General features: G+C 36.7%; 1 protein-coding gene across 2 annotated transcripts in view; it reads right to left on the reverse strand.

Annotated features, from left to right (window-relative positions):
• Window positions 1-13,973, reverse strand: part of ESYT2 (extended synaptotagmin 2) — a 74,225-nt gene that overhangs the window by 33,524 nt on the left and 26,728 nt on the right. For both annotated transcript variants that reach the window (XM_005142132.4, XM_031042846.2), the window contains exons 2-6: window positions 11,610-11,651; window positions 10,782-10,916; window positions 9,040-9,116; window positions 5,764-5,836; window positions 4,870-4,959 (exon numbers count right to left, since the gene is read on the reverse strand). In XM_005142132.4, the coding sequence (XP_005142189.1) occupies window positions 4,870-4,959; window positions 5,764-5,836; window positions 9,040-9,116; window positions 10,782-10,916; window positions 11,610-11,651 (417 nt within the window). The remainder of the gene's footprint in view (window positions 1-4,869; window positions 4,960-5,763; window positions 5,837-9,039; window positions 9,117-10,781; window positions 10,917-11,609; window positions 11,652-13,973) is intronic.

Here is a 13,973-nt window from a genome sequence, read left to right on the forward strand (position 1 = left end):
AAAACTTCTGCATGACAAATGTTAAACTCTGCTACTGGGTATGATGCACCAATTCCATAGGATAAGTTGTGTTTCTTCTCAGAAATTTATTCTAAAAAGGGTAAGGGGACTAACATGCCCTCTTTTATTACTTGTGAATATCATGCAGAAACACAGTTCAGTTTTTCTTTTAGTGGAACACAGCCTATTACCACTACAATGCTGAAGTAATATTTTAATAAGTAACACTATTCAATGTATTTCTGCAGTAAACACATAACAAACTCAACCTCTCAAACAAGGTTTGACTACACAATACCACAGAAAGTAGAAATCACACTGGTTTTCATCATTGCTATCAGAAACACAGCATATCTCTGCACAGAAAATGTGTTTTACAATACTAAGATTTTAATTTTTAACTGTCTAAAGATTAGAGATAACTGCTATGGAGATAAGACACATAGTTATTAAGAATCATAGCTGGCAAGTTTTTGAGTTAAGGTGACCAGAAGGATCACAACTGATCTTAAAAAAGTACAGCACATCTTGATATTCTCCATAGCATCAATTACTCAGACCTTCAGTTCAAGCCAATTCTCTCTACTTTCTACTAGTCCTGCACTTTGGTTACACCCTAACACTAATACTGACACTCTCCTGACTCTTTAGTGAATCAGCTCAAGATGCTAAAATACATCTGAAGAGCAGGAAACTAGTCACTTCTTGCTGTGTTTAATATTCCTGCCAGCTGACACCACTTAACTAGCTTCCTTCAGGAGTAGAAGTTTCAACACAGGTATAAGAAAGACAATAACAATAAATGGGAGGGCAAAGGGAGAAGAATATGGTAATGTGGAAGCATTGACTTTGATGACCCTTAAAACACCCCATAAAAGCTATCACAATTAAAAATTAAGATACCGTAAGTTATAACAATTCCTAAGTAACCATGCAAATCACTCACTTTATAAGCGACAAGACTAATTGTTAACAAGTATTATTGTAACAGTACCTATGCTTCAGAATTTATCCATGTGTTCTACAAACCCCTTTAAGAGAGGTTAAAACACTTTGAAGCAAAGATACTGACAGTCTCATACGCTCTGAAAGCATTTTCAATCAACTAAAAGCAAACCAAAATAACATTCTTCTGCATTCTACATAACCACCTTATGTTTTTTGCCAGCCATTTCACTAGAACTCATTCTTGGTGAAGCATTCTTTTTGAGCCTAGTTTTCATAAGTACTGATAATCTTTAAAGTCACATCCAGCACTGAGTTTTCCAAAGGCAGACAATATTAAATGAAACTAAATCAACATTAAATAAATCAAAACTGCAGGATAGAACCAATCTGTAAAGTAGCTGGAGGGAGAGCAGTGCCCAAGTCAGCAAGTGGAAGGCAAAACTGTAAATGTAAAAATGAGAGCTTTGGAAGAGTTGACTGTTTTCCCTGGAAGACATCCTGTTTTCCAGCCTTTGTTGCTTTATTTATAGAACAAAAGTATTGGTATTTTCATGTCCTTTTTTTTCAAGAAAAGGGTTGGGTTTGAATACACCTTCAATGTTAGGTGTGCCACTAAACAAGCTTTTAAAAACTACAAATTTGCAGTCCAGCTATAAGCCACATAGACTCCTAGAACTGAACCAAAAACCTAAGTAATTAACTTTATGATATTCTGTTCTAGAAGTAAAAGATAACTAAACTTAAAGAAACAGAATATATGATAAATATCCATAACATAACGAGAAGTAATATGAAGCACCTTACAAATCCTGACTATTTACATAGCACTAAATCCTCTCTGGCACTGAAGCTCAGAATTTTAAAAAGCTACTTCAAAACATCAGAATGCACACATCTTTCTCTCTTGAAATCTTCTATATTTGGACATATTTTATAAGCCAATAAAACTTTTAGTACCTTCCTAAAAATAATAACAAAAACCCCCAAAACTACAAACCACAGTATTTTAAAAGTTTCATATAATGCAAGAACTCTTCCAGTATCAAAAATTTCTTGCATTACTCAGAAATATGAGGCTGGTAAACTCATTAACCAAGTATGTTTGGAACTATCAATTTAGGCTGTGTTGCCTTATATAGTCATTAAGGCCAGCAAACAGATGATAGAGAGCAAGAGGAATTGTTGCCAGTTACTTTAGACTGGAAAATATGAGAACAAAATCTAATGCTAGCTGCCAACTAATTCCTCTTCTAACAAAAATATCGGAGAAAAGCTTTCCTTGGCTGCAGCCACTTGCTCTCTAGTAAGAGGACAGAATTTGGTTATTGCTATAACAAGCCTTACTTTACATTTTTCTACAGAAGTTAGACAAAGAAACATCAAGAAGATCACTGCAGTGGGGAGAGAAATCTGCCTGGAAAAAAAAACTCTAAGCATCCATGTATAACTGTCAAAATTACGGAACGATGTGATTCAAAGGTACATTTTCTGAACAATCCACCCTTAAGTTTTCTCAGACCTTGGCCACTAATTCAGTTTTGAAGTGAAATGGGAGTGAAAACCTCTTTTAAAGTTTTCAGAATGGAATATTTTTGGGGAAGGGTTGGATTTTTAATTTTCATACTCCAGGCCAGTCTAAGTCCCCCAGTGACTTTGTCCCACTAAGTCATCAGACTCTTAATAAAGTATCATGACAGTAGGAATAAGGACAAAATTACTCTGGACAAAGAATTTCCTAAAGTTCAGGAGTCCAGTGACCACAAATGAGAGGTGTATCATTTGGTTTATTTTCAGTTTACTATCTGAGGTGCGAGTTGTCCAAGTCAAGCATTTAGCCAGTACATGGCAGTTAGGATCAGGAACAGAAAGGACTCAGCACAGGTACCACAGTGAAAAACTAACTGGAGGTATCTGGGAAACATAAGTGTCAGGAACTGCTCATGAACCAGCTTACCTGCTGCTGATTTCTACCTCCCTATCCCCTGCCAGCTTTCTTGCCTCTCCTCTAAAAAGCAGCAAAGCAGTTGCTGCAGGAGGCACCCCAGGAAAGCAGTCCAGACACACTGTACCGGCTCACAGCTCTGGAACCGAGTGTGTCAGAATGGCTTCTGCAGAAGGACTGTACACTGGTTTCTTTCTCAGTGAATACAGAACAGAACTGAGAAAACAAACCACATCAACATGAAGAAAGGTAATTCCTCTAAGAAAAAAAAATGTAAAGCCTGCATCCACACGGCTAAACTTTTCTCCCTGTTCCTCGAAAATGGAGTGTTTGCATTTCGCTTGTTTATTGGATGGTCCCTGTAATAAGCTGGGCACTGGAAATTGTTTGGGAGAGCACTAAATGAATAACAAAATAACATCAGACAGCACACTAACAGTTACACAGTGCAGACTACCATAAAGTGGAGTTCAATCCTTGTCATGGCCCTGCATAGACTGTTAGTATAAACAGATGTCCTACGCTCATACTGCTCAGCCAGCGGGTAAAAAGAGACAAAACTTAATCAGACATCTCCTAATGTTTAGACTTGCCTCAAAGAAATGTGTAGAAATCCATGTTTGGTTCATCCCACTATAGTTCCCCAACCTTTTCCAAATATGAGCAATGATGTTCCATCAATTTTGCATGAATTATTACACTTTTACCAAAAATCTCACTAAATTATCTACAAAATATTTCCAAATTCTTGCATGTTTTAAGTCTACATTCCCTCTACCCAAGCACATGTGGTTTCCCCAAACAGATGAAACAAGCCACATAAATTACACAAGTGACACTGTATATTTTTCCTAGGCTGCCCATAAACACCCATACAAACCTATATTTCCAACAAATTAGTAAAGATCTATCATAAGATAGATGACAGAGATTCACAGTGTCTCTAGACAGTCTATTGCGGTGCTTCACTATCATTTCAGGCCTTTCCTTATCCCCAGCCTGAACGCTCATTGCTGTGATTATTTCTTATCCTATCTGCCACTGAAATGAAGAACTGATTTTGTGTTCCTTTTCTGTAATTTCCTTTCACATTTTGAAGAACATGTTGTTCTTCGTCTTCTCCAAACAATTTCCATTCTTTTGGTCTGTCCTTGAGGGTCAAGTTTATTCTCATCTCCCTGCTTTGGATACTCTTCAACTCACTAGTACTTTTGCTGAAGTGCTGTGTCTAAAAGTGAGAGCATTTCTGGGTTATCCTCTTATTTACACATACCAGACTAGCTATATTGTTGTCATACCAGGCAGAACTTGTTGGCTTACCTTTGTTTCACTGTTATTCATGCCCAAATGTGCACTTTGGCCTAGCACATATTCCAATTGAATTACGTGGTGCCCTCTTTCTCTGACTTCTGCTACTGTCATGATTGTTTTGAAATCCAATTCGATCTCACACTGTACTTCATCTGTTCTCATACTTGGATCACTGGTAAATGTAATGGAAATTGCCCACCTGCTACTCCGATTAAAATCTTCGATCATTATAGAGGGTAATCTCAAAACACCTATTCTGATTATAATTTGTGGTAAAACCAGCATGGTTTTTAAAACAACCTTGCACAGATGTTGTGGAATTTTAATTTAAACCACACTCACCTGCAGACTGTCATGAGAAACAGCAACACAAGCTTTTTTTTACAAACAACCTAGATGGTACCTATTCATCTTTATTTGTCCAGAAGGCACGCGAGAAAAAATTAACAGGCTTAATGGAATAGACTTCAGAATTCCAAGGTAATTGCTACTCATCTTGCTTTCTTCCAGCATTTATTATATTTGTCCACCTCTTTTGGGGAAATTTCAACCAGATGGTAGCAATTTCCCAAATTCTTTCCTTTTGCTGTTTAATTCTTGCTGCATCATTTTCTGACTACTATAATAAGCACTCTAAAAAGAGTAGCAACAGAGCTAAAAGCACTTACAGGTTTCCTAAGGAAAAAAAGGGATAGTGCTCCAATTAGGGGCATGTCTCCAATTAGTGGTTCCAGGATAACCCTCATAGTGCCATGAATCTGCAAAAGAGGAGGAAAAAAGGCAATGGAATAAACTTTGGCTAAAGCTTTAAATGAAATTTATTCACTGGCAATGCTCACACTTCTGATTCACTAAATTCTTGATCATAGAAGAGTTTTATGCGTATAGCTTACGTGTCATCCAAACCCAATGCCTATTCACATAGGCATTAAATAGTTGGGCTTACAAATTCTTTATGTTAAACCACATGTGGGTGTGTCATGTTAGTGACAATTTTGCCAAAAATATGAAGTAGATTGTTTATACAGCTCAATATAAACATTTGTGGCACAACAGCATCCACAAATACTAGAATAAACATTGGTAAATGCTAATGGGTATGTCATGACATAAAAAAAGCATAATATTTTTCCCTGTTAGAGAGATCTGCTATCAAAAAGTAAAGGAAATCTGAGAAACAATATCAGAAGGCAATGCTAATTATAGTGTAATTGCATGTAAACTAATGATTTAATCTAACACTGAAATACTAAGTAAACCAGAACTTCAAGCTCTGTGGTGCCTTCACGAACCTATGCATCACATGAACATTGGCTGAATGTGAAATTATCTCCACCTTTTCTAGTAGAAAAAGTTAATGTTTATAATAATTTTATATCTGAAATTTACCCTTTCAGCTAAGTCATGCTACTGAAATTATTATGCAATATCAATATTATGCAACTGTGAAACAATAGTAAATAACAAAACTACACAATTATTGGTTTTCTTATAAACTATTTAAATCAGAAAACAACAATGCAGTGATGACTGTATCAAAATCAAAAGAAAACAAATTTTACCTGTATACTTTTCACACCAGCTCTGCAGAAGTATCTCTTGATCTCCAAATCAATTTCACAGTTTCCAACAAAACTAAAACCAAAAAGAAAGTATATATTTCATTTTGATGGACTAAAATGAAACACACAGTTGCTTTGCACTGTCATAACAGTGTATTTTCTATCTCAATCAATACATAAGAAATGCATATTAAAACATTAAAACATATAACAGCCAAGACTGTTAAAAAAATTACATCCCCTTCAAAACATCACCATTGTCATCAAAGTCACTCAAATACACACATAGGTATGTTATCATCTCCAGAAGCATTCATAAAAGAAAACACACAAGTAGCCTTACTTTTGGGAAATAACACAGGAATCATACTTGAGGAAAGTTCTACGTAGGTATCGTTGATAGTACATTTACCCAAATCCACTCTCATCTAATATAATCACGAGAACCACTAGACAGAGATGGTTATTTTGCTAAAAATCAAAGTTGTCTGAAATATACAGATTTGCAAAACCAGTCATATTTAGAAATTCAATAAGCTGGGCATGCTGAGCTGGATGTTCAGCTAAGCAAGATCTGAGCCAAAACCAGCTGAGCCGTTTCTGAATGGAGAGAGGAGGCAAGAAGTAAATTAGAAAACAATTTACGGAAAACAAGGCAAGTTTATCCCTGAACAGTTTTTGCATCCCATTTCTGGAATCCAAGGTCAAGGGCTTGAAATTTTGCAGATGTCACCCTGTAACTTGGAGATAGATCTGTAGAAGAAAAAAGCCCCATCTACTTTGCCCATGCTACAGGACTAAAAGATTATGTGCACACAACTCAGGCTCAGATATGAGCAGCTGTTTTTCCTGATGTGCCGTGGAGGTCAAGCATGTGACAGCAGAGCAGATCTTCTTCAAGGACTGCTGCTGCTGTGAGCCATGTTGGGTCTGAAAACAAACTAATTCTGAGATTCAAAAAGAAATTTAGAAAGTAAGCTTGAGGTCCCCTTACAGGACCCTTACCCCCTTCCCTGGCAACTGATGGCCAGAAGGTACTATCAAAACAAAATGAAGGTGAGGGTTACTGCATCCAGGATATCCATTATTGAAATCATCTGTAGTCTCCTGGGCTCTGTGTGTGATGGTGCTGTCTACAGGATTTCAAGTAAATGCAAATCTTATCAATCCCTTAAACAGAAATAAACAATAGTATCAAGACATTCTTGTAAATATCCAACACTGGAATTTATTTTGGCCTATTCAAAAGATAAGACTGTGCAGAATCAGTCTGGGGAAATGGAACACAACAACATGATAGGGTTCTATGTGAAAGGAAGGTGACCGTTGCTTTCCCTGGAAAGAATGTAGTGTGACTGTAGAGTTTAAAAATAGACATATAATTTTTAATACACAATTTAAAAGGATGTAATTTCTATTTTTACCTATAGAACTATAAATAGAGATAGTAAATATATATACACACACAGAGACAAACACATATAGAATTGCATAACAACATGACACAGAGAAGCAAGGTCAATCAAACCCTGCAACTGAAACCTCAATCTTGGCACTTTGTAGAGTCAGAACTATTTGTGTTATGAAGACTGGAAAGCAGGAATATGCTAGTTTGAAAATCTGTAATAACCTGATGACAAATTGAAGTAAAAATAGTAACAAGCTGCATCTGAGAGTCATAAGTCAACAACTTTTGACCTTATAATCAAGTTAAGCATGATTTTATCCCCCAAGATATTTGGCTGGATCCATTTACAAGTGATGCCATCCAGAATTTCACTGTAACATAACATGCAACTTGCAGTCACCTTTAATAAGCAAATTCTATACATTTAGAGCATAATAACCCAGAAATATTTGTGACCTCTGTAATGTACAGATCATTGAGATAGATTACAGTTTAATCAGGACAGTCTTGATAAACTATAACAGCAGCTGTACTGAATCAGATGAGAAGCACAGTATATTACTGTATGTGGTCATTGTAAGGCACAAAAGGTACCTAGAAGAAAAATGAACAAAGAATACAACAAACATATTTCCCAGCTTACAATTATCTGTGATCCTGTACTTCAGACTATCTTCATTAATTTTTAGATGATCTTTAGAAGGTCTTTTGACCACATTTTTATATCTGTCTTCTGCAAGTATAATGGTAGTGAGTTTCAGGTAGCGAGTTTCTCAATTGAAACATACCACATAAACAATAGATATTTCCAGGCATTTAGATCTTCAGCTTAAAATTTTCTTTTAATTCCTCTATGTTTGTTATGAGAAGATGAAAACACTCAGTTGTAGACTATTAACAAATATGCCCTCAATACCTCAATGTTTTTTTTTGCTTTCTTTACTACAGTTCACATTTAATTTGACACAGTTTATATAGTTTTCTATTGATCCATAACCTTTCATTTTCCCAAAGGATTTACTACCATCATATGCTTCAGCAAACTGTCTATTTATTAACAATTTATTTTCATTTGCTCAAGCTGCTAATTTTTTCCCTTGCACATTTCTGTCACCAGAAATGAGGCTGTTCAACTGTAACATGAGATTGACAATTTTTTTACATAAAGCTCATAGAGATTAAGAGGAAGATAAAGTGTTCCCATTGAAAACATGGTCCTGAAACTGAATCTTTAAATACATTTTCCAAGGACTGCTTTGTGAATTAGCTAGTCGAGCTCCTTAGAAGAGTAAAGCTCTTAAAAGCATAGTACTTGTTTCAAAAGGTTCTGAAAAGCACTCTGAAACAATGATCGTAATGCACTCAATATCCTTGCAAAACAATAAAAACTAAACCAAACCCACACTCCTTTTGCAAGTAGACTTAAAAGCAAAAGCAAACAAAAAAATCAAGGAAGATGCACAAGATACTAAAGAAGTGTTCTGGAGACACATTGATTTAGTGCTTATAAAAATATAGAAGTAACTGAGAAAAGTAAAAAGCCTCAAACATCTTAATTTTAGACTAAATTTCGTGGCAAAATTTTAATACATTAATTAAAAAAAAAAAAGATAGTGCTTTAGCTTTGGAATGTAGGTTTTTATTAACCAACATTACTTTAATGATGCAGTCACACTGAGCTGATATACTGTTTCCCTCAGATAAATGCTATTTACAGCATGCAGTTCCTTCCTCTGTTCATACACAATTAGAACTAACTAAATTTGCGTAATGAAGCAGTTCTCCTTTCAGGTCAATATAACTGCTCAATCAAACAAAGCACGTATTATAAAGCATGGGCACCACTGGGACATGATAATAAAGTTTACCTGATTTGAAGATCCAAAATTATCTGCCTTTTGTCCACATTTTCAGTGTACACTTTTACACCATTTATTCGCAGAGGCTGAAACAATGAAGCAAGTAAAAGTTGGATCCTTCTACTGAACTGTACCATATTAATCTCTTAACTTCAAAATAAAGGTGAATATATGCATATTCATACTTGAAAAATTTACTATAAGCATCATTAAAAGGTGTGAATTAAAGCTATCAATTTAGCTCAAAACGTTATTTCAAGGGTAAAAATTACCTTGCTAGGATCCACTCAATCACAACCTTTCTGGCAATTACCCTGGGTTTAGACTGCTGGATTTCAAGATTTATGAAAATTTAATATCAAGCTTTCTCTCTCTCCCCAGTAAACATGTCAATTCTCTGTACTAGTGTATGTCTAACACTCCCAAAGTATTCTTTTCTGTGCAACTAAAACAAGCCAAATTTAATTCACAAAAAAAAAGTATTGCCTTAAGCAGAATTTAGTCAGACTGAATGGAAAAAAAGTTGTATCAATCCTCTGTGTCCTCTCTAAACCACTGTGTTCATGTTCTCTCCTATCCCCTCCACTCCCATACAGAAACAGCACATAATAATCAAACATTCCAAAGACTCAAAGCTTCATCAAACACTAGGTGGGAAAGGATGAGCAATGACCTTATTTAGCACCACATCTGGAAATCTCACAGGCATGTAAGAGCTACATGTTATAACTCCTTCTTCCATGGGACTGAACAGAAGGTAAACACCTTCTCCTTGATACGATGCTATGGTCCTTTGGAAAACTGAGCCAGCAGCCTTGACTTTGGATTTCATACACAGCATGATTAACATGTTCATTTGTAATTGCACTTGGGTCATCTGGCAAGAAAAGGATAATGGTCCCTGCTCACTGATCGTTAGGACATAACATGAACAGTATTAAAATCATGTGGCTATGAGCTTTTCAGTTGACTAACAGTCACTATACGTTGAGTCTTCTCCCATTCTCAGGCAAATTCTGAAGCAGACACCCCAGGAAAAAGAAAAAAGAAAGCTTCTGCTAAAAAAGCCTCATGGTTTTATTTTAATGTGACAACAGAAACCAGAACCAAGAAATACTCATGGATTTAAGCAGGCTACATGATAACAGTATGTAAGACAGAGCCTCTCGGAAAAACTTCATCAGTGTCCTGGGTTTAGCAGTAGCAGTCAATTTTTCTCCTTCTTAGTAGCTGGTGCAGCACTGTGTTTTGACTTTCAGCCTGGGAACAGAGCTGATAACACCAATGTTTTTAGTTGTTGCTAGGTAATGTTTACTCTGACCAAGGACTTTCTGCGTCTCATGGTCTGACAGGGAGGAGAGGAGGCTGGGAGGAAGCAGAGACACGACACCTGACCCAAGCCAGCCAAAGAGGTATTCCATACCACAGCACATTGTGCTCGGGGAGGTAACTGGGAGTTACCCAGAAGGGCACACTCTCTTCTGGGTCAGGCTCATTTCAGCAGGTGGTATCGTATTTTCTTCCCTTGTTATTTCCCTTATCATTATTGTTATTGGTGGTAGCAGTAGTGGTTTGTGTTATACCTTAGTTATTGGACTGTTCTTATCTTAACCCGTGGGAGTTATATTCTTTTAATTCTCCTCCCCATCCCTCTGGGTGTGGGGGGGAGGAAAGGAAAGAAAGCTGAGGGGGGCGGGATGTGAGAGAGAGACTGTGTGGCTGTGTTTAAACCACAACAATCAGCAACTCACCTGATGACCAATGTCAATCTTTGTAAAACTGAAGGTACTGAGGTGGTTGTTTGCTCCTCTTACTGCTGGTTCTATAGTTTCCCGGAAGAGCTTCTCAATAAATTGGCAAATAAAAGGCCACATCTGTTTTACAGTCTAAGGGGAAAACCAATAAATATCTACATGGAATGCAAATTCACACATAACTAAAAATCTGTTCTTTAAGGCATATGTAAGAAATTTCATACAAAGTTTGAAACATAGAAGTTTTCTTTACAGTTCACCACAGACATAAGAAGTGGTTCCTTTTTACATACTGGAAAGCTTTCTGGAATTTGCACAAGTCTAAAGCACTGGAGGAGGAGAAAAACAATTTAAAGAATTTTCTTCTCTTACCCATATGCATTCAGCACTGATGCTGAGTGTTGGGGTGAAGGGTGAAGAGAGTATTTGCTACACAAAGTTGTATCTTAGGTTATCACACATGCAAATCAAAACTACAAAACTAGTTTGTTTTTAGATTGTAGGTCAGGAACCTACAGTAACTGGAAAGTATCCCAGACAAGTAAAACATAAATGACTGTGTTTACAGCTGCTATGACTTCCACACAATTACAGCTGTCATTATTCTAATGCCACTTTGCATTCTCCAAAACTCACTATTTCAAGACCATGAAAACAGATCTAATCTTTCTGATGACTAACTGGATCAATGACCAGAAGCTTCAAGTGTATAATGTTAAAACTACCCTGTTCTCTGATTCTTGCCAACTTTTTTTTTTCCTTTTGTATCTCAGATTTCCCTCCTCCCTCTTCCCATTTGGAAGTGATGCTAATGATTCCTCTTACCTTGTTGAGCCATTCTGCCCTCTCTGTGTCTGGAAAATGGACCTAAAAAAAAAATCCAAACCAAACAAAAATTAATACAAATACAAAACACTTTCTACTTACTCATGTCTAGTAATTAATAATACAGGGAAGCTTAGGGATCTCCCTATGAACAATGTATACAGTGATCAACATATTAAGCAGTTAACATTCTTGACAAGAATATTAGAATTCAAGCAGATAAAAATATGAACTAATTTCTGCAATACATAGTTATAGATCCAAGCATATACTTAATAGTGGTATCTGGATTAAGGTATTGCTTTAAGCCATAAATGAACTAAAAAAATGTAAATAATATGCAACGTAGCTGCCAACCAAATTTACCTCTTATGTTTCAGGGGTTTTTAATATGATACACCCAACTGCCAGAGTCCTGGCTGCAGTTCTACTTCCTTTCATTTATGCCAGATCTTCTGCAATAGCAATGAATCATTGCTAGAAATATTTAATCAGTGAAGCTGAAGCTCAGGAATATGGATTTAGTTTTTGCCTAAAGCCCTTTGAAAGACATTTTTAGTGATTTCTTAAACAACTGCAGAAATCACTAAGAGGCAGCAGTATGATGGTACATACACAGGATGGAAAGTACCCATCACAACAGGAAAACACCAGTTAAGCACTGGAAGAACAGATACAGTTTTCCAGACACAGGAGGAAAGCACAGTTAGTAGCTTTACATCCTACAAACACACACATGAGTTAAAACCTGAAGCAGTTCAGTAGAAGCAGAATTAACAAGGGTTTCTTTAGAAACAAACAGCTTCTACAATGAGATGCAGATCACAGTTCTAAAACACAAAGAGCCTCTGAACACACTAAAAAACTGTGACCTACATACACTGACTTTCATGAAGCACCACCTCAACTGAATTGCAAAGTCTTAATCTCTTCATAGCGTAACAGATTGTACCATTGGTTTTAGCAGCAGTGCCTACCGGTTATTTTTATTATGCATATATCTCCCAAATGTGAACAGCTAGTGAAATACATCCTTTTTTAACTGTATTTTCAGCAAGTTGGATTTGAAGGCAAGTCACATTACTGAAAAGAGGGCAGATTTAGGTTAGATCTAAGTTAGAAATTCTTCACTGTGAGTATGGTGAGACACTGGAACAGCTTGCCCAGAGAAGCTGTGAATGCCCTATCCCTGGCAGCGTTCATGGCCAGGCTGGATGGGGCTTTGAGCAACCTGGTCTAGTGGAAGGTGCCCCTACCCATGGCAGGGGGCTGGAACTAGATGAGCTTTAAAGTCTTTTATAACCCAAACTACAATTGATATTCAATACATCTGACTGGAATAAAACAAATAGCATCTCTCTCTTGCACCCAACCAAGCACCCTTCACATTCAGTCCTGAATTATTCAGAATCTCTTGAGATAGGCTGGGAAAGAAGCAAGAGGCCATACTAATATACAGCCATATACACTGATCCATTAATTTTTAATCTTATCTATTGTACCATCTTTCTTAAGGCCTTGCTTATCAGGACACAGTTCATAATTTTTCCACAGATTTAATAGTTACTTCTCCTTTGATGTGACACATCAATCATACTCCTACCACTATTTGGGTTAGTACTAAGCTAACTCCTTAATTACATAGAATCATACAATCCTAGAATAGTTAGGGTTGGAAAGGACCTTAGGATCATCTAGTTCCAACCCCCCTGACCCTAGTTTACTTCTACAGTTGCACATGTTAACAGGCAACTAATAATACAATTAATTACATCTTCCATTCGTGTTTCTCACCCTTTTCCATCCTAGCTTTTTTACTTGCTCCAGTTTTAGCATAATTCAGTTGTATTCAGTGCCTATTCTGATACCCAAAACAGAGAGCAGAGAATACAACCTCCCACCTTCAAAAGCAAAGTTTTTAACCTAGACAACCTTGAATCAAAAGTTGATCTTTATTTAATCTTCAGATGTTCCGGAACAAGATAGGCTGAAAACAAGCCATAAACATTTATCAGTCTACTAAGTCCAACCATTTTTAGCCTGCTATATGAGACTGCAGTATTAACGGTAATGTTGTAATTCACTTTAAGAGCTTTTGATATCAAACACAATGCTACGCAAAGACAACTGGGGAAAGCCTGAGGGATGGAAGTTGGTACCGTAGATCAGTCAGGACTGACACAAGAGCATCAAGGCAACTGCACAAACATTTTCTGGCCAGAAACAGAAACAAGAATCAAACTAGCTGATGTGCAGAATCTGTTAACTCATGTATAAAATCTATTAGCCAAGCATGACACAAAGAGGCAGAAGTGAAGGTTTCAACAAAGACAGTCAAAGACTGAAAGCATTTTCCACTTGGTT

Source organism: Melopsittacus undulatus, chromosome 1 (assembly GCF_012275295.1).
Source record: "Melopsittacus undulatus isolate bMelUnd1 chromosome 1, bMelUnd1.mat.Z, whole genome shotgun sequence".
Taxonomy (NCBI): Eukaryota; Metazoa; Chordata; class Aves; order Psittaciformes; family Psittaculidae; genus Melopsittacus; species Melopsittacus undulatus.